This window comes from Trachurus trachurus (genome assembly GCF_905171665.1).
Source record: "Trachurus trachurus genome assembly, chromosome: 19".
In the NCBI taxonomy this organism is placed as follows: domain Eukaryota; kingdom Metazoa; phylum Chordata; class Actinopteri; order Carangiformes; family Carangidae; genus Trachurus; species Trachurus trachurus.
The window spans coordinates 12,359,255-12,385,400 of NC_139913.1; the positions used below are offsets into that span (position 1 = coordinate 12,359,255).

Sequence of the window (26,146 nt, forward strand, 5' to 3'; positions counted from 1 at the left end):
TCAAGGTTCATCCAGCTGATCTGTGTGTCCCTCTGTCTCTCAGGAAGAGTGAGTTTGGTATCGGTGTGGAGCTGAACGATGAAGGCCAGAAACTGATGCAGGTTCACCAGGACCGGCTGGGCCGCAGCCTGGAGCGACTCTCCACTGAGCTCTACAGCAAAGACACACACTTTGTCCTGGAGCTCATTCAGGTGGCTAACTAACACATCTACACCCTGATGGACACACTATGCATGACATTATCCTCCCCACTGCTATTGTTTGTTTGTTCATATTTCATTTTTATATATATAGTATGGATGGAATGATTCACAAAATGTCATGGTTTTCAGTTTTTTTTTCTTCTATTTTTTGACACACCAGAAATACCATAAATCAGCAGAAGGTATATACAGTAGATATAGACAGAAGTAAGTGGCTATCACATATACATAAGGCTGTAATCTGTCTGTATTTATTTTAAGTTATTTATAGTAAAGATGGTATTCTACCCTTGAGGGTATTTTATTGCACTTAGTTACAGTAACAGTAGTTCACATGCACTCAGGTAATCTACAGGTTATTGTTTCACATCACCACTCTGATGCAATGCCCTGTGTGTGTCTATGTGTACAATCTGGCATCTGTAGGACCCTTATTGCATCTTCAGCAAGTTTGGCAGATGAACCGTCGTACTGGACGTGTTGCTGCTAGCCTGTCTATAAACACGAGTTGCACAGTGTGAGCACATAGTGGCTGTTTCTCCATGTTCTTAATGTCATCATCAGGTTGCACTAATGTTTCCCCACACAGCAGACTGGGACATCGCTGCTGGTGCCTGCTCTATGTCTTTTAATGTTAACTGTTCCTTTCCGATTAGTAATACGGGTGTTTTCCTTTTAAAGAAAATGTGAGTGGAAGAAAACACACACAAGGTTTCTTGTTCACCCTCTGGACAGGAATGAGGCCCTGTAGAGCAGGTGAAGGGGGGCATTAAGTAGAGCATGGAGCGGTTATGTCTACACAAGCCTAGCCTCGCATCACCAGGCTCTTCAGACAGGCGAAGAGCCTGGTGTCTGTTATGCTCTGATTTTTTCTAGCAGAACCGGAAATCACAAAATTCACCAAAGTAAAAGTGTTCACCAACATAAAACTTATAAAATAGACATTAACTTGTAATACAATAGAAGCAAAAGGTTAAGTTAATGGCTCTGGGACTTTCTTGTAAATTATATTCCTTAAATTAAAGAGTTTCACCGCATTTTATTAGCTTAGTGCTTTTATTTTGACGGAAAGGCCTGTCTCTCTCGCCCTGGATCCATTTCCTTAAGTTACCAAAACAGAGAGTCAACGGCCCCAGACTAACACAAGCCAGTAGCGTGGGAGCATTAATGACAAACAAAGACCTAGAGACTGTGTAAAGCACGATTTTTGTCACTCACTCAAGCATTAGTCATGACCATGCTTTGAATAAAAGCATTTGACGTGTGAGTAAATGTGACGCAATTATGATTAACCTCTTCATGTCTTTGTTTTCCATTAGAATGCTGATGATAACAGTTACCCATCAGAAGCTGGTGTCGTCCCGTCTCTGGCCTTTGTGGTGGATAGAGACTGCATCACTGTTCTCAACAATGAGATTGGCTTTCAGGAGAGAAACATCAGAGCCATCTGTGACGTTGGACGCAGCACCAAGGGCAAACACAAATATGGATACATTGGTAAGAACATACTGTACTACCCTGCACCAATAAGCGGTGTAGACAATGGATGGATGGATGGACTGAAAATATATTGCTGTTTCTTAATATGACATATTATGCCATTCTTCACAGGACAAAAGGGAATTGGCTTCAAGTCAGTTTTTAAGGTCACAGACTGTCCTGAGATCCACTCCAACGGCTTCCACCTGCGCTTCGACAGGACTTGTGGCTCAATGGGTTACATCCTTCCCCACTGGTCTGAGGACAAGAGGCCCCTGGAGGCTCAGCTGCAGAACATCAGCCAGATCAGGTTGGATGAGAATACACAGAACATGCAGATGTTTTGTTAGTAAGGCATTATTTACATGAACTATGGCTGAGAGTGTGGGGAAATAACCAGGACCCTGAATCTGAAACAGCTAAATTGAATTCAGTCATTGTTTATTTTATTGGCACACCTTTTAGTATGATAATAGAGATATTGATTGGCTGACAACATTTGTGTACTGTTAAAGGGTGTAGTTTAGTTTTTTGGCCACTTGAGGGCCATGGAACACTCTCTATACCAGAGGTGTCACTCATTTTAGTTCAGGGGCCACTTACATTCACTTAATCTCAAGTGGGCTGGACCAGTAGAATAATAGCATAATAACCTATAAATAACAAGGGCTCTAAATGTTTCCCTTTGTTTCAGTGCAAGGAAGTACAAGTACATTATAAAGATACTTACAGTTAATGAACTATCCATCTACAAAACAGAGTTTTCAAGAAAATTATTACTTGAGAAAAATATGTGCAATACAACATTATGCCTCTTCTGTCTTCTATGTAATTCTCACACTGGGAATTCAGCCTGAGGGCCAGATTGGACCCTCTGGTGGGCCAGTTTTGGCCCACGGGCTTCATGTTTGACACCCCTGCTATATACCAAGCATCGGCCTACATGTAGAAGCCAGTAGTGAAGAACCAAAAACTATGGCTCCTCTGTTGACCACCAGAGAGTGTCTCTAACAGTGAGTCAGGTCCCACAGACTCCCATTTTGAATGTTGTGTTTTTTCATCAGCTGGACCACAAAGATCTGCCTCCCACTGCGCTCTGAGAGCCATCAGACCAGAAACTTGTTTCATGATGTGCACCCCTCCCTGCTGCTCTTCCTCCACCGGCTGCGCTCTATCACCATCTACAACCAGGTAGCTTTACTGCATACACACACACACATGACGTTGTTCTCTGAAAACTCACAGAGGAATGACCTGCTGCTTCTGTTCCTCTGCAGAGTGACAAGCGTCTTGTGACCATGACTCGAAAAGATCTGAACCATGGGATGTTGGAGGTGGAGCACACAGAGGGAGTAGAGCGCTGGCTGGTGGTCAAAACAACACTGCAGCCCAAGAAGGTGAGAAACACACACAGAGGTACAGCTTGGGAAAAGGCAAGGTGAGCAACTGCTGCGTGAAGCTTCTGGGTGCCTACAAACTTCTTAACATCTTATGCTGTGTTCAAGACCAGTTGGAACTCGGATCTTTCCGACCTCTGACTTGAAAAAGTTGAAATTGAACGCCACCTCAAGTCCGAGTAGAAAATCTACCCTGACTTCGCCGAGAAGCAGTTGTCTGATGTCAACAATCTTAACCCGTGCAGAGGCACACAACAGTAAAACATCAATTAAAATGCATTTAAATGCCAAAATACATTGCAATGTTCTTTTTAAAATAGTTTTTATGCCCGTTGCAATGTTTCTATGCCTTACATGAAGCACTTTGAATGCAAAGTTTGTCCTGGTTCACCATACTTTTGGTTATTCTGACCTGGTGCGTCTTGAACACTTTGAAGTCAGAACTCAGAGTTTTCAACTGGGAAAGATCCGAGTTCCAACTTGTCTCGAACGCAGCATTAAAATGTAACTTCCTCCCCACTTCCTCTTTAATTTGAGTGACTGGGGGAATGACACGCAGTACAGATCGGCATAGTCAGAAAGCGATCCGCCGATCACTGCATTGGGCATTGCCAACATGGGACGTGCTTTGACCACCAAGCACCTCGAAATGGACAGTACGATCAAAAAGGTTTGAGGCACAGGGACGAGGCTAACAGCAGAGCAGACTGCTGTAAGCGTTAGAGTGGAGACAGGTCTGCACTAAACTCCATCCATTAAGAACAATTCAACCACTGCAGCCCCACAGTAGAGTGTCTTAAGATAACACCACACACATGCCTTACAGTACCTAACACCTTTAAGTGTGCCTGTTTCCTCTTAACTAGTCTGGTTTGACAATACTTTGACTCCAGCCATGTTAATAAAGCATCTTTGAATTTCAATTTCACCTTCAGATCAAAGAAGACGTGGAGTCCACTGAGCTTGCCCTGGCCTTCCAGCTCTGCAGCAATGACATCACCTACCAGCCTCAGAAACAGCCCGTGTTCGCCTACCTTCCCCTGCGCAGTTTTGGCTTTCGTTTCATCATCCAAGGTGAGAGCAGATTTTATGTTTGTAACGGGATCTGCTCAGACTGAGAGGGGCAGAGCGACTCACTCACCCGTCCCTGCTCTGCTCTATAGGTGACTTTGACATCCCTTCATCTCGTGAGGATGTGGACAGAGACAGCTCCTGGAACCAGTGGCTTCGATCTGAGATACCTCAGCTCTTCCTCCACGCCATGGATGTCTTCACTGTGAGACAATGTTATAGATAATATTACAAATATTATGTATTATTATTATTATATCATTGGAGAAATTCCACTGAGAGAACAGATGAGCGGAGATGATACATAATAATATCTTAAATAATTCCTCGATCTGTTGTACAAACTACAGCACTACTACCTAAAAGTAAATGCAGTTGAATAGGGGTGACGTGGTCTGTTCTGTAATAGGTCACATTAAATTCATCAAAATTTGCATTATCTCAGTATAGTACTGTGTCCATAACACTGCTACTGTTACCAGTAATGAAACATTTTATTATTTTATTTTCTGTCTGTATATGTTAGCCCTGTATATGTTAGGTGTACCCTGCCTCTCACTCCAGCTCCCCCACATCCCTAGTGAGGATAATCAGTATAAAAGATGAATGAATGAACAGATGGATTAGTAAAATTAAATTTAACATCATTACCAAATAAGAAATAAAAAAAGATAATATAAACACCATAAGATAATACGGTATGTACCCAGTGTTCAACTGTCAAATGTGAACTGCTTCGTCATAATTTGACATCAACCTTAACTGTCATCAGGTTGTGACTCAGTGACAGTTAAATCCTGATCAGTGCATACCAGTTAGAGAAGCTAAAAAACTGAAAGTCTCCTGTTTTTACTTAACAGTCTCGTGGAACCTCATTGTTCATCACTGTAGTAATAAGTTGATTCTCTAATGCGAAACAACTGGACAAAATCAGTGAATGAAACCAACTTAGATATACAGTAGAATATACAGGTTTGAAACTCTGAGTTAAGTAAAAGCTCAGTTGAATATGAAGTAAAAGTCAGAATCAGGATGTGTACTCATAAGATGCACATGATTGGTCATAATTGCTGTTTGTGTTTTAACTGTTTGCTCCTCTTCCAGGATCACCCAGAGTTCAGGGGGTTAAAGGGTCTCTGCCAGTTCCTGCAGTTCATCCCCCTTCCCGACGAGGTGATGGACTTCTTTAGGCCTGTTGCTGGGCAGATTATTCAGATGCTGAAGGGCAAAGCCTTCCTGCCGACTCTCAGCTCAGGTGTGACAAACAAGTTCAAATCTAAAACCTTTGAAATGATAAACTCCCAATGAATAAATGAAAAGCCAGGCTGTGGTTAACTGCTGCCTGAGAACACTGTGTCTCCTCTCTGCTCTCTCCCTCCCTCCCTCCATCCCAGATTCGAAGGTTGTGTACAAGCTGCCATCCCAGGTGGCCGTCTGTCAGGACCCTGTGATCCGTGACGTGATTGGTGGAGACGAGCTTGAAAGACATCTGTCTCTGTCCTATCTCCACCCGAGTTTGAGCCCCGCCCCGCCCGCCTCCCTGCTCACTCACCTGGGAGTCCGACACCTGCGGGGATCGGACGTGACCACGGTGACTACAGCCATGGCAAAGGAGCTGAAGATGGTTGACGGCATCCATTCAGGTGTGTGCACACGGAGACAGAAGGATTTTATAATGGAGACTAGTGAAAGGATCCCAAACCCCAGAGGTCGTCACATGTCAGTGATGTCACATCCCCTGTGATCATGTGTCAGTGTTGTGTTTACCTGACAGGAGCTCAACATTGACTTTTATTCAGTTTTAAGACACATTTTAAAGTAATAGTTTTTCCCATTAATCAACTACTATTATCATATCAAAGATTCAAGTTAGGATTTTAGTGAATGTCAGTGAAGACGAGACCAAGATCAAGACCCCATTGTGTTTGAGTTTGAATAAAATGTTCTTCTCAAGGTGAAGGTTGAGCTATAAGCTTCACAGTGCTGATGTTTTCAACCTAATGCCTGTCATTAAATGAGAGGTGTGCTCATGTTTTGCTATCTCTCCATGTGTCTCTCTTACAGACAACAGCCTGCGACAGCTCGCCAGGCTGCTGGTTTGCAACTTCCGAGCTCTGGAGCATGGCTACACAGAGGCAGACTCCATCTTGAAGATCCTGAAGGATCTACCCATAATCCCCCTGGCTGATGGATCTGTGGTGGCACTGAGCGGTGGAGTCGTCTTCTTTCCAATGGAAGAAGCCAAGACCAAGAAAAAGAGAGCTCAGGCTGAAGCAGGTAATTTAGTTTGAAGATATTCACACAGGCGGCAGTTATTTGTTCATTAAAAAAAATGTAAAAATACACCACATATTATTATAGGTTGTACAAATAGTTTTTGTAACAAAAATAATCTTGTCATGGTCAAATGTTAGAACTCAATATCTACAGAGCTCCTCAAGTAGATCCCTTCAAATTTGGCACAAACATTCAACTGGACACAAACACAGACTGATCAAAGGTCAAGGTTGTGGTAACTTACAAAACATTTTAAACTGTTTCACCCAGAAATTATGACTGAATTTCACACAAATGGTTCATATTTTCTATGATACTGGATAAACAGAGGATCAACCTGAAAAACTAAATAACTCAGTGAGTGTCTGTGGTAAATTACCAATGACAACAATACAGTAGCAGATGGAGGCTTCCTGGATGCAGGGGAAGACAGTTTCGCCTACAGTTTCTAAAAATATGATGTAGAAAAATAAAAGAGGAGAATATGTATCACCTCAGTGATCCAGAGAGGTTCACATGTACCACTCTCCACCTGAGCTAAGAGAGCTCAGCAGTGAAAGTTACAGTGACGGTGGTTGTTCATAAACTGAATAAAAATAGCCCTGTGGATTATGTGATACTCAGTTCGGCAGACACGGTGATTCAGAACCATTTAAAAGACCTGCGTCAACAGCTGTCTGCTGTGGAGAGGGCCACGCACACACACACACACACTGAGGGAGGAGAGGAAGCCGCATGATAAACCTGACCTTTCTAAGAATAATAAGACATGAAGCTGCTCACAGCAGAGGTGGAGGAACACCACCCTGGATGTGCATCATCACATTCACAGACTCGACCCAGAGCAGAGGTTTAGAATGGCAGACATGAATAATTGATTAATGAGCATCCTGTCCTGCTGGCTGTCTGTTCGTCTGTAATTCCAACACTTGTGTACAAGCACTTTTCTGAAGTGTGACTGATAACAGTGTTCACTGTTGAGTAAAGTAAGTAAATGTGCTCTGTAAAATATTTTGAGGTGTATATTTAAGCAATATATCACGACAGGCCGTGGTATAATGAGCATATACCACGGACTGGAGTGATATATTGCTTTTATAAAACGGTTACCAATAATGACAATATGAAAGAGGAATACGCAATCAATTTCATGTAGTTTTATTCAACCAGAAATACATATTATCCAATAGAATAGCCCCACTGTGAAAAAAATAGTCCCACCTCTCCGGACGTTAGCTCCAAGTAGCTCTGCATCTCGTCTTTTCCTCTGCTTTTTTTCAGGTGAAAGTCACTGCTCAATCCCCTCTACCATTGTTAACCCTCCCCGGAGGTGAAAGTTCACCTTAAACATGTGAATTCAACTACTTTAGTCCATTTTTTTAACATCGTAAAAACACAGACTGTCTTTTACTACGGACTGCAACAGTCCGTTGTCATGGATACATGACAACAACTTCCATTCATACCAGTCATACGTGCCTGACGTGTAGTGATAGCCTATGCTGTGATAAGGCTTTAGAATAGTAAGGCAAGGCAAGGCAAGGCAATTTTATTTGTATAGCCCGTTTTTACAAACAGTTTGTCTCAAAGGGCTTTACATGGCATCGTAACAACATCCTCTGTCCTTAGACCCTCACATCGACTGAGGAAAAACTCCATGGAAACCCTTTTAACAGGGAAAAACAGGAGAAACCTCAGGGTGAGCAACAGAGGAGGGATCCCTCACCCAGGACGGACAGACGTGCAATAGATGTTGTTACAGACAAGAAAACAGTAGTAGTAGTAGTAGTAGCCGTGGTCATTATCAATCAATCAATCAATTTGTTTATTTCGGGCATGTTAATTTAAATAATCATCATCACACTTCATCTTAGTTCAAATAATACAATACACATGGCCGAAAGGGAAAGCGGGAGAAGCAAAAGCTTATCTAGTCCCGCCCCCACGGTTAACAACCAATCAGATTGCCGGATTTCACCTTTCCGTTTTATAAGGGAACGTTATAACCTGGAGGACGTCCTGTCCACTGGCACAGTCCAGACTGCTCCGTTCTCTCTGAGATGCTCCGTTTACCATCAAACCCAGAGTGATCAACACATCATGTCCCTCTCCACATGTCCACTCCACTCCAAGCGGATTGCTCTGGAAAATTGCAGGTCACCCTGACTTAAAAAATCAGTGGAACAGTGTCGCATTCATTTCATTTGAACAGGAGAGGTGTTTTGTGTGTATGCAACGGTTCTACATGGGACTCCAGGTCAGCAGGTACAGTTATATACAATATACTGTATATAGACGTATCCTTCTGCAAGTAAACCTACCACCTGAAGATCTGCTCAGAGGTGAAGTCGACAGCAGTGTGTGTGTGTGTGTGTGATGACTTCAGACATGCAACTGAGTTAAACCCAGCTCATCTGAAATATTGAGCAGTGCAGAGATCAGTGGGGAGACATCCTTTCACACAGAGAAAGTAGGTCATAGAGGTTTACACTCACACTCACTGTTTTACAATCATTATGTCAAAAGCAGACATGGATTGCCCATTCAAGTTCAGTTGTGAGGAAAATGCAACAGATTGAGATTCATGAAGAACTCAATATTTTCCAAGACCAGACCCAATGTAAAACAGAAACTGATCAGTGTTCTGCCTTCAAAGGTCCACTGTCTGCGCTGTACAAGGATGTGAACGTGGTTCATCCCTCTCTGCTGAACTGCCTGGACCCTCTGGAGAGTCAACAGATTCGAGAGCTGCTCCGAAGACTGGGAGTCCATGAACTGGAGCCTCAGGAGCTGTTGGAGCAGCACATCTACCCCTCCATACGCAACAACAAATGGAAGGTAGCACAATGGATTTACTGGATCCACTGGGTTTCCATCTCAGTCATTAAAATCTAATCTTGTAATAATTGATCTTAAATAATCATTTTTCTTCATCTTCATCACCATCAGTTGAAGCCTGAGGCGGTGGTGGTGAGCTACCTGGTTCTGATCAAGCAGCATTCCTCCTCCAGTCAGTACTCGGACGTTGCAGTACCTGTCCTGACCAACAAGGGGTTGCTGTGTCCAGGACAGGACAGAGTGCATTTCTCTGAAGAGTATGGCAACATCAACCTGCTCCAGGAGCTGCCAGGTACAGAGGAACACACACACACACACACACACATTTGGTAACATTAGCAACCAGTCCTTAGAAGTTGGACTCTGGTCTGTGGTCATTTGCTGCCCCCTCCAACTGACAAAAAGACAACTGGCTCTCCTTTGTTTTGAAAAAAATAATACAGCTCAGTATTTGTCTTTCTTTTAGGTTTAACAAAGTTTTGATTTAGTCTTGTATCCTGACACTTCCTCTTCCTCCACCAGGCTGTGACTGGATCTTACTAAGTCCATGCTACCTGCAGACCGATGGTGATGAAGCAGGATGGAGGGAGCTGTTCAGCAGACTGGGGGTCAGAGACGGCCTCATCATCCGCAAAGAGAAACGAACGCTCTCCGCTAAAGAACTGGTGAGGAGGGCATCAGTGCACCGTCACCTCAGTCACACTCAGTCACACTCGGCTAAAGCTGCATCTGTCAGCGTAGACATGAACAGGCTGTGGATGTGTTATGTAAAGACACAGTATCTACTGGTTGCATGGACACCAGAGTCACACTCTGCTTCTGCACCAGAAAACAAACATGACTCATCACAGTGAGTCGGGTCGTCATTAGAGGATGAAGATATTAACAGCGATGTCTAGGGAGATTAATATCTACCTTCAAGATGAGCAGAAGAGGAAGGTGTCAGAGACACATTGTTCATTCCTCTCTGTTTTACCCTGAGCCACAGATACAGGGCATTATGTGTGCATTTGTCCTGACACCATCAGTCACTGTTAGACATCTGCTGCCATCATATAATGCTGGGTTACTGGATGGCAGGTATTCCCTGCTTTATAGAAACACAAGCCAGAGCAAAAAGTCTATATTCATGTATATTCATTCATCACTCATGTTACACAGTTTTGACCATAATTTATGTAACTCAAATGTCAAACAGGATAAAATATAGAAGCAATGACATTTTATATTCAAGAGTTCAAAGGGAAGGGAAGGCGAGGCAATTTTATTTGTATAGCCCATTTTTACAGTTTGTCTCAAAGGGCTTTACATGGCATCATAACAACATCCTCTGTCCTTAGACCCTCACATCCACTGAGGAAAAACTCCATAGAAAACCATTTTAACAGGGAAAAATTGGAGAAACCTCAGGGTGAGAGACAGAGGAGGGATCCCTCACCCAGGACGGACAGACGTGACATAGATGTTGTATACAGACAAGAAAACAGTTTATAACACATAATATGGAAAACATGGAAATGTTAACAAGAGCTGATGAAGGAAGCTTCTGGTGGGAGAGGTTGGTGCAGAGAGATGGAGCTCCGGTGGATCTGTGGAAACACAGAGAGAGTGTGAGACACCAAAGGTCAACTTTATTTGACATTTTAATCACACTTGTTGCTACTGTTCAACACTGTGACTCAGGAGGGACAGACCTTTACTGGAGCTTGTCTGGTTACTGGTGGAAACAGCCAACAGGAGCTGATTCTAGTATTCATTTGAAATGAAAAAAAAAAACGAGAAACTGACATGTTTCTGCTCCTGTAGCTGCTGTTTGTGCAAGAAACAGGGTCGCCTATATTGATAGACAACCTTTTGTCCTGATGTTAATGTGCCAAACCACAGACAAACTTTACAGGATGCTCCAAGGTCCACAGTTGAAATCTTGTGAAATTTCCCCTCTGGCACAATAAGGAACATGTAATCACACTTCACTCTCAAAGTATTATGACTTTATTCTCCAACATTTATTTTTTCCTCTCAATGTTGCCCTGATAACCCACTGTACCATTATATAAGCGTCTGACATTACAATGATGTCAGACGCAGGTTCTAGCATTGTAGCAGTGTGGAGGTCAGAGTTAAAACTGTCTGGTGTGTGAACAGAGATGCAGTCTAACCTTTATATGTACCACACTGAGCTGGTGAGTCATTCACACAGTTATCTCATCGTGATGGGACTCGGCAGGTGTTTTATTGAATCTATTCAATAAAAAAAAATCCTGAATCCTCCTGCTCTTCCACCTCCCCCTCCTTCAGGCCAACAGCCACTGGTCATCTGAAAGCACAATGTGGCACATCACCTCTGGAGACGGCTGTGTGCTTGATGACTACCCATGTGCGGAGTTTGAAGCCCTGGCCACAGCCCAGCTGTCGGACTCCGACCTCCGGCAGCAGAGGACCAGCTTACTGAAGCTGCTGGCCACCAACTGGGACACTGGGTAACACACACACACACACACACACACACACACACACACACACACACACACACACACACACACACACACACACACACACACACACACACACACACACACACACACACACACACACACACACTGTCACAGACACAGGCATGTTTCTCCCTGTTTGTCTGGTTATGTCCAATGAAATATCTCTTGCCAACTATTTCCTAAAACTACAGCTACTCAGAAGACACCACACTTTAAAAAAAAAATTTTTTATTTGTGAGGTTTTTTTTTTGCCTTTTTTAACAAACAGACATAACACACACAAAAGGAAGACGAAACAAAACAAAGAAACAGACCGACCAACCATCCAACAAACAAACAAACAGAAAACAAATTGCCCATTTTAGCAGGTATGAGTCAACTGAAGAATATGACATTGGGGTGTAAAGTTCCAAAAACAAAAAAGAAGGGAAAAGCTGAGAGTATCTTTACCTGCTAAGATAGTTATTCATGGTTACAAAACTAAATAAAACAAAAAGACAAAAAAATAAAATAAAATATCTAGGGGGGCAGTCCATCAACATAGTTCAAACTTACATAGTGGAAGCATAGGTTTAACATAGCAACAACACTTGTAGGTGGAGCAGTTAATTAAGAAGTCCCGCCTAGCATTGCCAAAAATGGCTTCCAGGAAAAAAAAAGAAAAGAAGACACCACACTTCAGTTTCTGCTGCTTTACTAACGCTGTCTTTTCTACTATCTTGAAAAAGTAAGGATAAATAATGTTGTGTTATTATGTAATATTTTTGGAATGAAGTCACTTTGAATGAAGACACTTTTGGAAATGACAAGTATTGTATTCACAAAAAAAAATCATCATTCCTCTAAGAGCCTGATTGACTAAAAGTGAAAATGTGTGCAAACTAAAGATCAAACAAATTGATTTCCTAACAGTGCGCAATGAAGATAGTGTTTAACATACCTTTGACTTAATACATATGCAATAAGGGGTATTTCTCTCCTGATGTGCAAAAATAAAAATACCTTGATGCAATTTACTGAGCCTCAAAGTAGATTGCGGTGATTGTGCGCCTGTATTAGTATGTGTAAAAAGAAGGTGGTAATCTGCCCAGCACTGTGTACGATGTCTGCTGTTACTGCATTGAGAAGGCGACATACTGTAGGGACAATGAAAGAGTTAGTTTAAGAAAAATAATTAGGACATATCACCTATCCAGCCTTCTGGAGCTGTTAGGGGTCATTCACAAATCATCAGTGTTGACTGGATTATTTCTGTAAGGATAAAAGTAATGTGACAGTTCTACTACCGGGAGTCATTAACAGGACAGATTCAGACAGGACGCCACTGAGTTAACAGGTCCACTTGACTAAAGTAGATTTCTCTTCAGAGCTTCTCAGTTTCTGATCACTGAGCACGAGTAGCTCTGCTGAGTCCTGGATACTGTGCAGTGGGATGTGGGTCACACAGTCCTGACACTTTAATGACATGAAGATCACTGAGCTGCAGCTGAAGACGCAGAGTAATCAAAGTATCTCTGAGGTTATTTGACAGGGTGTAAAGAAGAGGTCACTGTGCAGCAGCAGCAGCAACTATTCTGTTCCAACCCCGGCCTCTCTCTCTCTCTCTCCGTCAGACACCGCTACTCCCAGTACCTCACCGCCCGAGTGATCGACAGCAACAAAGACACCAACTCTTCCTTCTACCACTGCTTACGCTGTCTTGAGTGGCTGCCGGCCTATCGTCCACTGGAGGGAGGCAAGAGTGACAAGAAGTACCTCTGTCCCAACTCGGTCTACCTGCCATCAGAGGAGGTCAGGAGCCTGCTGGGGACTCACGTTTACTACATCGACAGCGCCGACACAGACCTCGGTGACTTCAGCAGAGCTCTGGGTAAAGATGGGTCTCCTTCTCCTACGGTGGAGTTATTTATTTTTTGATTTATTTGATTAGGACATTGAATATTAATGTAAATATGCCGGAGTTAGCATAGCTGCTAATTCACATCCGTTGTCCTAAGGCAAGTTATAACATACAAACAATATACCAGTATACAAATAGATAAAACACAGTTTTACACAAAAAAATAGGTCCCAATTCACATTAATTCGCATTACGAGTCCATATAGAAAAATAGAAAGACAAAAAGTTACGTATGAGAGCAGGTCTGGCTTGCTACTAACCACTGTTTGAGGGTCTTTTTGAAAGTGGTATAAGTGGCACAGTCTCTAACGTAAACTGGTAATATATTCCAGGACTGTGTTCCTCTGATGGACACCACCATTTGACCAAATTTGGTTTTGCGCCGTTGTATGTCACCTCTAGTTAGTGCTCTGGTGTTTATTCTAGAGGATTTTTTCTTTATGAAGTTCTGTAATGGTTGAGGGGCTAGACCGTTCAAAACCTTAAAGATTAGACAAACATCCAAAAACAGCTGAAAACTATCAAGGTCCATCATGATCAGATCATGATGGATGTACAGGCGGTCTGTGACTGTCTTTTTCTTCCTTCAGGAATGAGACAAAGCGTCTCAGTGGAGTCTCTGATTTCCTACCTGAAGGAGTGGTGCACCGAACCCGAGGAGCAGACACAACCTGAGCAAGAGTCAGAGGGGGCCGGCTTCACCAGCACTGTTCAGCACATTCACAACATGTACACCTACCTGTACAAAAACTGTTCCCAGAGCAGCCTGAAGGAGCTGTTCCAGCACACCCCTGCAGTCTTCATAGAATACAACAGGTACGACGCGACGTCAGCTCTTTGCACTTTGTTTCTCAGGTTCATGTCAAAGTCTAAGCTCCTGAGTGAAACCTTGTCTTCCCCAGACGAGGTGACTGGTGCTCAGGACGCTTCTACCACCTGAAGGAGGTGTGTTGGAACGACACCACCACCATGTTCCAGCGCTACAAAGATCTGACCAGATCAGACAGCAGCGTTCAGGAGCCCAAAGTCCTGGCTCCTTTTTACACCCATCTGGAGGGCATGAGGGACTTCTTCACCAGAGTATGCCACTCCATAGCTGCTCCTTCTCTGTTACTGTAGCACAAGTCATTTCACTGCATTCTCACATGTGTTTGATTTGATGTGAGTAGGGATGTCACAATTACTTGTTTTCACAATTAATCGCGGTATTAAACACCACAATTAATTGATCGCAAATATTCCTAAATACGTCGCTTAAAAAAAAGAAGATCATGTATGAACCGTGTTGGCAGATTTGCGACAAAAGGTAAATACACAGATACTGGTCCATTTACCTAACGTAGCATTGAATTGGTAGGAATTTAAATGCTAGAGTGTCATTTGTAATTTAAAAAAAAATCCACCTGGCGGATTAATAATTGGTCATATTTTAATAGATATTTAAAATATTTTATAATTAGTAATGTATATTTTAACTATATTTGATTTTACACATTAATAGTGTTGTGAAAATAATTAATGCATAATAATCGTGATAATCGTAATACCGTGATTATTTCTTTGACAGTAATCGCATCAAGAAAATCTGTAATCGTGACATCCCTAGATGTGAGTTTGATTTATACATTTGAACATGTAAAACAAAGAAAATATATTGTACTGCCAGATAGGTAAGAGACCCAGAGGGCTTATTTTACCTCAAGTAAAGTAAAGAAAAAAGTATAACAATAATACTAGTAATAAAAAGATAGAAAACAAACAGGAAATGGGATACAAATATTTAAATGAATCCATCAACCAGAAATACAAGTGAAAACATAAGTGAGTCCACAGCAGCAGCAGCAGCAGCAGCAGCAGCAGCAGCAGCAGCAGGGGGCCGAGGGTTCAGTTAACGAAGCAGTGAGTTTACCAATCTCAGCCTCTGGAAAGGAACTGAACTTCAGCTGAGATGTCCTGTCTTCGATGCTCCTCAGCCTTCTGCCTGAGGGGAGGGGGACAAACAGTCCATCTGCTGGGTGGGTGGTGTCCTTCATGATGGCAGAAACCAGCATAATGGAGATTTAGTCTGAGGAACCCAGATGGGGGTGTAGCATCGCACTGTTTATTGTTTGAGTCAGGCATGTTGTTTCCTCTGGTTGGCTGGAGTGTCCACCAGTGACACAAGGCCAGAATCTCCAGCAGTGACGTAGAAAGCCTCTGGCTACTTGTTCTGGAGTGCACAGCTCCCTGAGGGCTTTGTTGGACTTAGCCCTCGGGGTTATGAAAACACTCACAATCAACACCACTATAAACTCCCAGGGCAAATAGTGTGGCAGTATTTCAGAATTAGTGTTAGTGAATGAAGAGGTGTTAAAAATAGAATAAAATAAAATCAGTAGTTAAAAGAGAAAAGTTAAAATGTGCTTGTTGCCAAGAGCTAAGAAGCTGCTAGACTGCTTGCTGCGACCATAGCAATATCAGAGTGATTATTACTGGACAACATTTTTTGAAAAAACAATGGGGGGATGACATACTGGTTGGAAATCAAATCACCAATCGCCTGCTTTTAGGGCTTGGAGCCCATAGGGGATGCTCTTATAATTGCCTGTTTTGAGCTAATGTGCATTTTACACATGTATCTGTTATGTGCTTCTCTTATATTTAGCTCCTTGGTGTGGAGCCCAGCCCCAGCATGAATCAGTATGTGGGTCTGATGGAGCTGATCTGCTCCTCATCTCCCATACCAAGTGATGAAGTGCTACAGGATGTCTCAGTGCTGTACGCCAGACTTGGTAAGGACATGCAATCTGTTGTGTTGTGTTGTGTTGTGATATGTTATGATAGATTATGTTATGATATGATATGATTTCCTCCACAACAGCTCAAAAATGTAAGAACAATGTGCCAGGAGAACAGGACAACACCCCTCAGTTCATACTTCTGAATCATGGTTACTGCTCCACTTTGAAGGGTAAGTGTCACACACACACACACACACACACACATACATACATGTGCAAAATGATGGTGCCATGGTATAAAGGGTGTAGCCAGGGTTGCATGCAGCTCTGGGAATTGTGGCATACAACAGGTATGTGTGTGAATATACAAGTCCCAAATTAACTCTTTGACCACTGCAGCCACAACCACAACCTGAACAAGCTAAATAGAAAGAGACATTATACAGTATATGTACATTTGCAAAGGTTAACAGTTCTGTTGCGGTTCTGTGTTGTACTTGGAGAGGTCAGGCCCAGTCAGGTCATGTTACAGTACCCAGTCCTTTCCTGTCTGGCTGCAAGGCCTCCCTGTTTCTGGAGAAGGCTGCTGCTTTCTCTTACGCTCACCAATACAAAGTCAGCTGTTCCATGCTCGCTCTGCTGTGGATGAAGAAACTTAGATAATCCTAAACAGTTTGAGTGTTAGAGTCTGCTGTGAGCAGGCCTGCAGGAGAGGAGCTGGTTTTGCTGTCTGGTCCCACCTTGGTAGTCACCTGTCAAACAATGACTAACACTCACTGGCCCTTAATGTCTCTGGGGCAGGATCATCTCAAAGTGTGAACAGTTAGGGACACTGATGAACTATGTGCAGCTGACTTCCTGTATTCCTGTGTCCAGGTATGGTGTCTGATAAGAGGGTGTTCCCCACCAAGGAAAACACCTGGGTGAGTCTGGCATGCAAACCCATGATTGCTGACAACAGAGAGCTGGAGAAGATCTTCAAACCTCACAAGACGGTCTGTCTGCTCCACCTGCCGAAGGCTGCTCCCAGAGGGGGCAGGACTGGCAGCTCTGGTACTTGCTGCTACATGTTACAGTTTTTCTCCATTGGTTTGGCTCAGTTCTTGAAATGGAAATTTACATTCTCAAAACTCTGATGATCTAAGATCATTTAGTAAACCAGTCTTACAGTTCAGCACAACACCATAGCTCACTAGCAAAAGCTCATCTCTCTCCCAAAACAGTTCACTCATGTGTCAAAACTAAACTCCTTTAAAAAGAAAATGTATACAACATAATATACTATTATGCATTGAAATGATGCTGACATGTTTTGGAACAACCATTAGACTGAGAATCAACAATCAGTTTAGATCAACAAGATCTATTCACTTGGAAATTGTGCTAACTATAGGCTATCTACACTTAATCATTTTCAAAGACGTACTGAGACATTTGCAATTTGATGAAATTAATGAGAAATTCAATTCTGTTGTGAACACTTGCCAAGTGGTTTGGAGGTTTGTCCATGGTGTTTAGAGAATGTAATTTCTGTTTCAAGAAATGAGCCAAACCAATGGAGAAAAACGTTAACACAGTTTGATTATACTGAGTAGAAATAATTAAACCGAGAAATACAAATTTATTTGTGTCCCATAGTCCCAGGAGAACGACCAAACACTGTACCTGCCTTCCAAGAGAAGGACCGATCCTTATTTCTGGAAATCTGTGGCATCCGTCCTCTGTCCCACTGCGTCAAGACGGAGCCTCTGACTGAGAACCTGAGGCCCTGTCACGCCATGCAGGCCATGGTGCACTCTGTCGTCCCCTACATCCAGAGGTTCCTCTACCACCACGAGGAGCTGGCTGATGTCTACTCAGATCTGATCAACAACAACATCAGAGAGAAGATCAAACGTCTTTACTTCGCACAGGTATGGCACTTACAGCTTCTTGGTCCAGAGCAGGTTTTTGGACCTGGAGGTTGTTTCCTGTTTGATCAAGCAGAATTTCTAACTCTGTGTGTAATTAGCATCTGAATAACTTTAGTTTAGTTAGTGTTTTGGATCTCTGTGTTGTCAGATCTGGTGTCACTGTCTGTCTGTTCCCAGGTGGGTAAACTGTACATCCGCTACCAGCTGGATGTGGTTGACAGTGACGAACCAGTGGTGGAGCTGCAGGACGTCATCTGTCTGCTGAGGGATGAGAAGGAGCTCTACATCCAGAAGGATCACCTTTCCTCCAAGCTGGACATCTGCAGGTCTGATTTCTGAGGCCTAATGAATTTCCCTTTGGGGATTAATACAGTCATTCTTATTTTATTCATATTCGTTACTGTCTCAGTGTGTCAGTCCAACAAAACATTCAAGTTCATTGAGAAAACATGGTCTTTTCCCACAGTGCCATTCTTCTAACTATAGAAAGTACTTGCACCAGCCGGTGATGTTTGTATGTTTAGAATGAAGATATTTCAGTTAATCAGAGTGTAGAGAAATTATCATTAATTAACCAAAGCTAGTTAAAGATCAGTCTCTGAGAACTGAGACAGAAATGTGACTGGAGTAGTGGTTCTCAACCTGGAGGTAGGGGCAAGATTATTTTGGGGTTTACAGGACAGTTTTCAGAGTCCGCCTCAGAGCAGTTGATCGCTGGTTTGACTCCCGACTGAGATGATCTTTAGTGAATATCATTCCCCTGCTTCTGTCTCTCTTCACTGACCTGTCCAGAGAGGCCAGAAATGTCCAACAATAACTTTAAAAGAAGAAAACGAAACATTCCTTGAAATTTATGATGAATGTAACTTATATACATAAACTCATTAAAACTGTCCACAAGAAAGAGAATCAAATTCATATGAAGACATTTTTCTTAAAGAAGCGTGCTGAAGTCATTTGGGTGTTATTGATGATGCTACAGATCTTGGACCAGTAACGGCCCAACACTCAAGAAATCATGAAACTTGAACAAAGGAACTGATAATCTGATGCTCGTATCTGTGTACATTCTGGTGTGTGTGTTTGTCCTTTGTGTTATCATGCACCACTTTCTAATCCTGCATGTGTGTGTGTGTGTGTGTGTGTGTGTGTGTGTGTGTGTGTGTGTGTGTGTGTGTGTGTGTGTGTGTGTGTGTGTTTGTTTCAGGGAGCTGGTGAAAATGTTCTGCACTGAGAGCAACCACAGGAAAGAGCTGACGCATTTCCTGACCGCGCTGGTCACTACACTGGATGTAAATGATATATGATCACTAATCCATACCCTGTCCCTCTCCATCACAAACTCAACACACACACACGCACACACACACACACACACACACACACACACACACACACACACACACACACACACACTGCTGCCACCACCACAGAGCTGAGCCTATCAGAAACTAATAGGCTGTTTCCCTGGAGGGAGTCACATTTATCTGCCTGCTCTCCCTCGTCTCCGTCACACAGACCCAGGGTCAGAGGTTAAAATAGCTGTAGTTGTGTCGTATCATCAGTGTCAGAATCTGGGTGAGGCTCAGTTGACTCATTTAAGATTTTAATGAAGAGATTGTGCAACATGACAGATGTTTAATACACTGGAGTCCGATGATGTGACGCTCATTACATCCACTTCTATCTGGTAATTACTGTAACTGGACGAGTGTCATTGGACATTTGGACCACATCGTGTTGATCCCATTGATCAAACAAAGTCACTGGCAGGACGGGTTAATGAGGTCATCAACGTTTTATCCAGAGGATCTGAGAGGAGGAGCTAAACATGTCCTCACATCTCCAAACAGTGTGTCAAAACATGGAGTAGTCATACATCGTCGGTGTGTTGCCTGCAGCACATTCAGATCCATGTCCTTGTAGTCCTGGGAGGCTTGTGAAAAATGTTTAATTCTTAAATATGAAACACATATAATGTCTGGCATCACAACAAGGTCATAAACTGTGTGTGTGTGTGTGTGTCTGCAGGACCAAGGAGCTCTGAAGAGACTGCTGCAGAAAGAGGACATCAGAGAGCTGCCCAGAGAGGAGGAGCAGTGGGAGGTGCCCGAGCCCCCCAGACCAGAGCTGAGCCTGGAGAGAGGTACGGAGCTGTTATTCCCATCTCTGCACGCATGAACCCCCAGGTCAAATGTATGGTGGGAAAGGTTTTGACAGGGAGGAAAAGTGCATGGGAACAAAATATGTTGTCACTGGTTCTGCGGCATTGGTCTGGCTGTAGTGTCACATCTTAGGTCAGTTGGACCCAAAGGCAAACTCACAGACAGACCTGGCTCAGCTCCAGAATTAGTTCAACAAAGAAAAAACACAAACTAGTCTGAAGGGGAGAGATCAAAGCAGTCAGCTAGAAGATAAAACAAACACAACAAGCTGCTGGTGGTGACATGAGTAAACTCTCCATCTTCACCAAACAGACGAGGCTAAAGTCATTCTACGTGTTGATTTTATTGACTACATCCATCAAAAGACCCAAAACAATCCCATGTAGTTTGTCTCTCTGTCTCCTCCCTGGAATAAACGTTGTTCAGGAGGAGGAAAACTGTTTCTGTTTGTTGTGGAGTGATCTATATTTGGTGCTGTGGTGACTGTCCAGCTGCAGAGAGGAGCGGTCCAGATCAACCACAGTATGACAGTATGTCTGTTCATTTAATCAGGGCAGCAGAGTCATCCTAATGTGGCTCACAGTTTAATCACAACTACTCACTGAAGATAAACAGACTCACAGGATAAGGCCGGTTATATTATATTTGATTGACTGAATCTTCCCAGACACATACAATACTTCATCTTGCTACTGCCAGCACACTACAACCAGTCTCCAACATACACACACACACACACACACACACACACACACACACACACACACACACACACACACACACACACACACACACACACACACACACACACACACACACACACACACACACACAAAGTAAAAACGACGGTTCACAGTTTTTAAAAACCTCAACTGACCTGTCATTGGTTCAGTGCAGTTCAAGGTGGAAACATCAAAACATCAAAAGGATGTCTGTTACATCTTCAGTAAGAAGCTTGAGAAGCAGAGACAGGACTGATGTGTCTGCAGCTCAGTGCTGATGCAGAGAATCATCTTGTGACTGTAACTGTGACATAACTGAGCCTGAGACGAATCCTAAACATCTGCTGTTTCTGCAGCTCTCTGTCACATCTGCCCCGATTTCCGCCGTTTCATAACACACACACACACACACACACACACACACAGACCAAATTACTACTGAGCAGCTTGCGGCTCTGCTCCACGGATCTAAAAACAGCTTGCACTGACAATTAAAGGTAACGAACCTACTCCTAAAACTATAGGGATTATGGCAATGAGCCAATTTGCCAAAATGTTGAACTATCCCTTTAACTCAATATTGTTCACTGTTGGTGAGTGCACTATAAAAGAGTAGCTATTAGGCTTAGAGCTTAGAGAGCGAGAGGACAAGATTCCTCACTGGAGCAGAGCACACACACTCTCACACACATTACCAAGGATTAATATGATCAAAAGACTTATTTGTTACAGAATATGTGAGAAGATTGATTGTTGTGTCACAGCTGTTAACCTCTCCTCTCCTTCGTTGGTTTTTAATTCTGGTCTTCAGTGATGTCGAGGAGTTACTCCTCCGTCAGTTCCCTGGCGGAGCCGGACCACCCTGCACCACAGACAGATGGGGAGGAGACGCTGGTCTGCTGGCCTCCTAAAGCCTCCATGCAGAACACAGGAGCCAGTCGATCAGGTACTCACACAGTGATCACAATAAAGGAAGAAATGAAATGAAACTACATTTCCCATGACTCACAGCGTCTGTGTGCTAACAGGTCAGCCGGGTGGAGGCGTAGTGGACGCTGTCATGAAGATGTGGCCTCCTCCTGCTGGGCCCAAAGATCGGGACCCGGAGAGAGAGGCTCGGTCCACAGAGGGCAGCCACGCCGCCCCCCAGAGTCCCTGCAGCTCTGAGGGAAACCAGCCACTCAGGACCAGCAGACCCCCAGACCAGCCCCTCCCTCACAGAGCCGTCAGCCAACAAGACCCCCCTCAGCCTGCTGCCGTGGCCTCCAGCACCCCCACCTCACAACCACCTCCAGGTTACACATTTAAACACTACCTGTCTACACGCTACAGGGGACATTGAACTGACAGCTGCACCGAGCAGGGCTTCTGTATTTTTTATAGCTCAAATACCTGCGTAGGGATGAGCACATAGTGACTAACATTAACACTGATCACATCCTATAATCAACCTGACAGCTGGCTGGGCCTAGCAGAGAGCTTTCATTGTTTTGTTGTGATGTCATAAAGTCACATAAGTCCTGACGACTGGTTTTAAAGGGGACATGTTATGGAAATATCACTTTTTGGGTGTTTGTTTTGCCTTCCGGTCCCAAAATGTGTGAATTAACAAAAAAATCGGTAATTTTCAGGCTCCAGAGGTTAAAATCCATGCGGTTTTACGAGCTGTTCTCTCAGTTGTCTGGCAATGATGTCATTAGTTTTTTTTTAAAATTTGCATAACACCACCCCTACCTGGTACCAGTAGAAGGGGTGGGGCAAGCAGTGGTTAATTTGCATTTAAAGGGACAGGCACTGAAACCAGCCGTTCTGAACAGGGCTGTTTTCAGTGGATGAAAAGAGCTGTGATGTTTGATCCTTGGGGTATTTTGACCAAAGCATGCCACAGACATGTCTTTAAGACACCTGGGAACTATTTTAATTTGTGGAAAAGGAGCATAATATGTCTCCTTTAACAACCCTCCCCTCATCAACCTGACAGCTGAGAGCTTTCATTGTTTTGTTGTGATGTTATAAAGTCACTGACGACTGGTTTTAAGGTTTAAGGTTTCAGTTTGTGAATACAGGCTGGGTGTTTTTCAGTGTGTACTAAGGCTTTAGTGCTTTCACAGTATGAATATAGAACCTAGAGCTGCTTTATAATCAAAGAAGACATGAACATCTACCTTTATGTTCCACGGAGCTGCTGGTGACAGATCAGCTCATCCAGTTTTATCTGCAGTGTGACAGAGCAGAGATCCTCTGTAGTTAGTAACATGAGTTCTTCCTCCTCCTTCTCTGTCTGGCAGGATACAACAAGCAGAATGGAACCAGTGAGTCTGACAGAGAGGAGCGTCTCCCACATCCCACACCAGCACAGAGGCCTCCACCTGCACAGCCCGCTGACGGCGTCGGAGAGCAGCCTCCTCCCAGCAGCCTGTAGGCTCCTCCCCCTCCTCCCACACTCTCTCTCAAGTCTCAGGTTTTTATTTGAAGAGCACTTGCTGATTTTAATCTATAATCCCACTCCCCTTCCTCCCACTCTTTCTCAGTGTCGTCCCTGAGGCCGTGCTGCTTTCCAGTAAGTTCCAGGGGACTGCGGACACTCAGCGTCCCCCTCTGAACCTGGACTTCCCCATGTGGACCAAGCTTCCCCAGGCCACACTGGAGGACATGAAGCTCACCTGCCAGATCCCCAGCACCGTCAGTACACCCGCCACATAGATATAGTATATATTGACAAGATGCCGCGTTCCCAGGCAGCTCTATTGAGTGGAATACGTCAACGCGGCCGCCATCTTGGTCCGGGGGAAGCCTCTACTTACTGCATTAGTCAACAGAGGCAGAGGTCTATCAATGATTAAAATCGCCATAACTCACTGAATATTCAACCGATTTTCAAGCCGTTTGGTTTATTATAAATGTCAGACATATATTTATGATACAACAACATTTTTTTTTTTAATGTATTAAACATACACTTACATACTCAGACACACACCCACATGCATAAATGCACTAACATTTGTTCAACAAGGGTCTGACCGGGTCTGACTGCTTGTCAGACGTATATACTGTATGTCTATGGTCAGAAACCCCGGACCAAGATGGCGGCGCTATTGACGTACGCTGAGAAGCAGAAGGCGGCATCTAGTCAGTATATATATCTATGCACCCGCCAGATGTGTTGGTTTCCCATTAGCCCAGGGTTGGCCTGCTAGTGCTAACTGCTGTTCTCCTTGCAGGTGGTGTTATCAGATGACACCATGGATTTGGCGGGGATCGGCGAGTGGGGAGAGCAGCTGGTCAACTCCTTCCTGTGCGACTGGAGGGACAGCGGTGACGCCGGATGCCCCGCCCACATCGAGTGGTGCAACCGGGATGGAGAGAGCGGCCAGCCCTACGACTTCAAGCTCACCTTCGGAGCTGGAGGAGGGGCGGAGGTGGTGTACGTGGAGGTCAAGTCCACTATAAAGAAGGAGAAGTCGTTCATCCAGCTCTCTGCCAACGAGCTGGACCTGGCTCTGAGGGAGAAGGAGCGCTACCACATCTTCAGAGTGTACAGCGCCGGAGATGCTCACAACGTCCGACTGTGCCGCATCCAGAACCTGGCGCAGCATCTTCACACTAAAGACCTGGCTCTGTACCTGTTCGTCTGAGAGTCAGCTGTAGGATATTTTGCACTATAGTGACGGGTTCAGTGTTTTATTATCGTTTTTAACTTTACCCTAACTGCACTGGTTTAGATTCTTTTAATTGATGTACTGTACTGTACTGCATCTTTATTTTGCACATTCCTTTTTCGTTTTTCTGTCCAAAACCTGTTTTTTATTGCCAATGAACTTGACACAGATGTACGTTTTCTAGTCTGTGTACTGTTTTAAAAGGGTCAGTTACAGTTAACATAATGTTTTTTAGCCTTTTTTAATTCCTCTATTATAATGGTTCTTCAGCATTCCTTCAAAATAAAAAAAAACAAAATAAAAACATTTGAACTGAATATGTGTGAGTTTGCCTCATGTGTGAACAGAGATGCTGCTGCTCTGTTCTCTAGCTGCCTGGACAGGCTCCCATCATTCCTGCTTATGACACTGCCACAGGGAGCAGGCTGATGCTCCTCCACTACTCCGACTGTACTGACAGGAAAACTGTACTAGAGTTTACACGTCAGTGTTCAGAGAAGAGGGTGTCAGTCCAGTTCAAACCTGAACCACACAGAAAGCTGCAGAACCAGACACATTTAGTTTTAGTTCTGGTAAAGAAAGGTCAAAGTTCAAGGTCATGAAGACTTTGTGAACATGATATCTGCAAAACACAACTTCACATTTTGTCCACAAACATTTGCCAGGACAATCTGATGAGATTTTGGTGGTGAAAGGTCAAAGGTGATGACAGTTAACTTCTCACCTGAACACACTGTCTCCACACCTCCTCAAGGAAAGCCCGCCACATGTGGTACAAACTTTTACTTGGACTCAAACTGATCAGATTTTGGTGATTAGAGGTCAAAGTCACTCCTGGCCTCACAAAACACTTTGTTGCTATTGATAAAACCTTCATAAAACAATCGTGACAAAATTTCACAAACTACCAGTTCCAGTACCAGATCTGTATACTGGACTGGTTGAGACCTGCATCACTCTTAGACCTGAACCACTGTGGACTCTCACCAGTTCAGACCTGCACCAGTATAGACCCGCATAGGTTCAGAGACCTGCACCAGTTTAAACCTGGTCGTTCAGACCTACACCGCTGTAGCGCTAGTGGACGGACCTTGTCACCGTACCTCCTTTGTTTCCGACAGTTCCTGAAGGCAGCATAGTCTGTACGGAGACAGCGGGCAGCGGCTGCTCCCGGCGGAGCGGCGCTGCGATTGGTCAGAGCGGTGAGAAGGGGGAGGGCTCTCCTGCCCCCCTCCCTCCCCTCCCCTCTCCTCCTAGAGGGCAGAGCGATGCGGAGACAATAGGACGCAGAGTCAGAGGAGGCT

At 43.8% G+C, this 26,146-nt stretch overlaps 1 protein-coding gene across 3 annotated transcripts in view; it reads left to right on the forward strand.

Moving 5' to 3' along the window:
* The window catches only part of LOC311002555 (uncharacterized protein), a 42,228-nt gene extending 17,148 nt beyond the window's left edge, over nt 1-25,080 (forward strand). For all 3 annotated transcript variants that reach the window (XM_083993951.1, XM_083993953.1, XM_083993952.1), the window contains 29 exons: nt 44-191; nt 1,523-1,700; nt 1,815-1,992; nt 2,747-2,873; nt 2,960-3,079; nt 4,015-4,153; nt 4,243-4,355; nt 5,255-5,405; nt 5,545-5,793; nt 6,215-6,427; nt 9,084-9,265; nt 9,377-9,557; nt 9,788-9,930; nt 11,564-11,745; nt 13,374-13,630; nt 14,251-14,476; nt 14,563-14,740; nt 16,305-16,431; nt 16,521-16,610; nt 17,257-17,433; nt 18,019-18,293; nt 18,471-18,619; nt 19,501-19,585; nt 20,325-20,439; nt 21,992-22,126; nt 22,209-22,475; nt 23,469-23,598; nt 23,712-23,862; nt 24,405-25,080. In XM_083993951.1, coding sequence (XP_083850077.1) covers nt 44-191; nt 1,523-1,700; nt 1,815-1,992; nt 2,747-2,873; nt 2,960-3,079; nt 4,015-4,153; nt 4,243-4,355; nt 5,255-5,405; nt 5,545-5,793; nt 6,215-6,427; nt 9,084-9,265; nt 9,377-9,557; nt 9,788-9,930; nt 11,564-11,745; nt 13,374-13,630; nt 14,251-14,476; nt 14,563-14,740; nt 16,305-16,431; nt 16,521-16,610; nt 17,257-17,433; nt 18,019-18,293; nt 18,471-18,619; nt 19,501-19,585; nt 20,325-20,439; nt 21,992-22,126; nt 22,209-22,475; nt 23,469-23,598; nt 23,712-23,862; nt 24,405-24,818 — 5,080 coding nt within the window. In that variant the 3' untranslated portion in view covers nt 24,819-25,080. The remainder of the gene's footprint in view (nt 1-43; nt 192-1,522; nt 1,701-1,814; nt 1,993-2,746; nt 2,874-2,959; nt 3,080-4,014; nt 4,154-4,242; nt 4,356-5,254; nt 5,406-5,544; nt 5,794-6,214; nt 6,428-9,083; nt 9,266-9,376; nt 9,558-9,787; nt 9,931-11,563; nt 11,746-13,373; nt 13,631-14,250; nt 14,477-14,562; nt 14,741-16,304; nt 16,432-16,520; nt 16,611-17,256; nt 17,434-18,018; nt 18,294-18,470; nt 18,620-19,500; nt 19,586-20,324; nt 20,440-21,991; nt 22,127-22,208; nt 22,476-23,468; nt 23,599-23,711; nt 23,863-24,404) is intronic.
* The last annotated feature ends 1,066 nt before the right edge of the window (nt 25,081-26,146 follow it).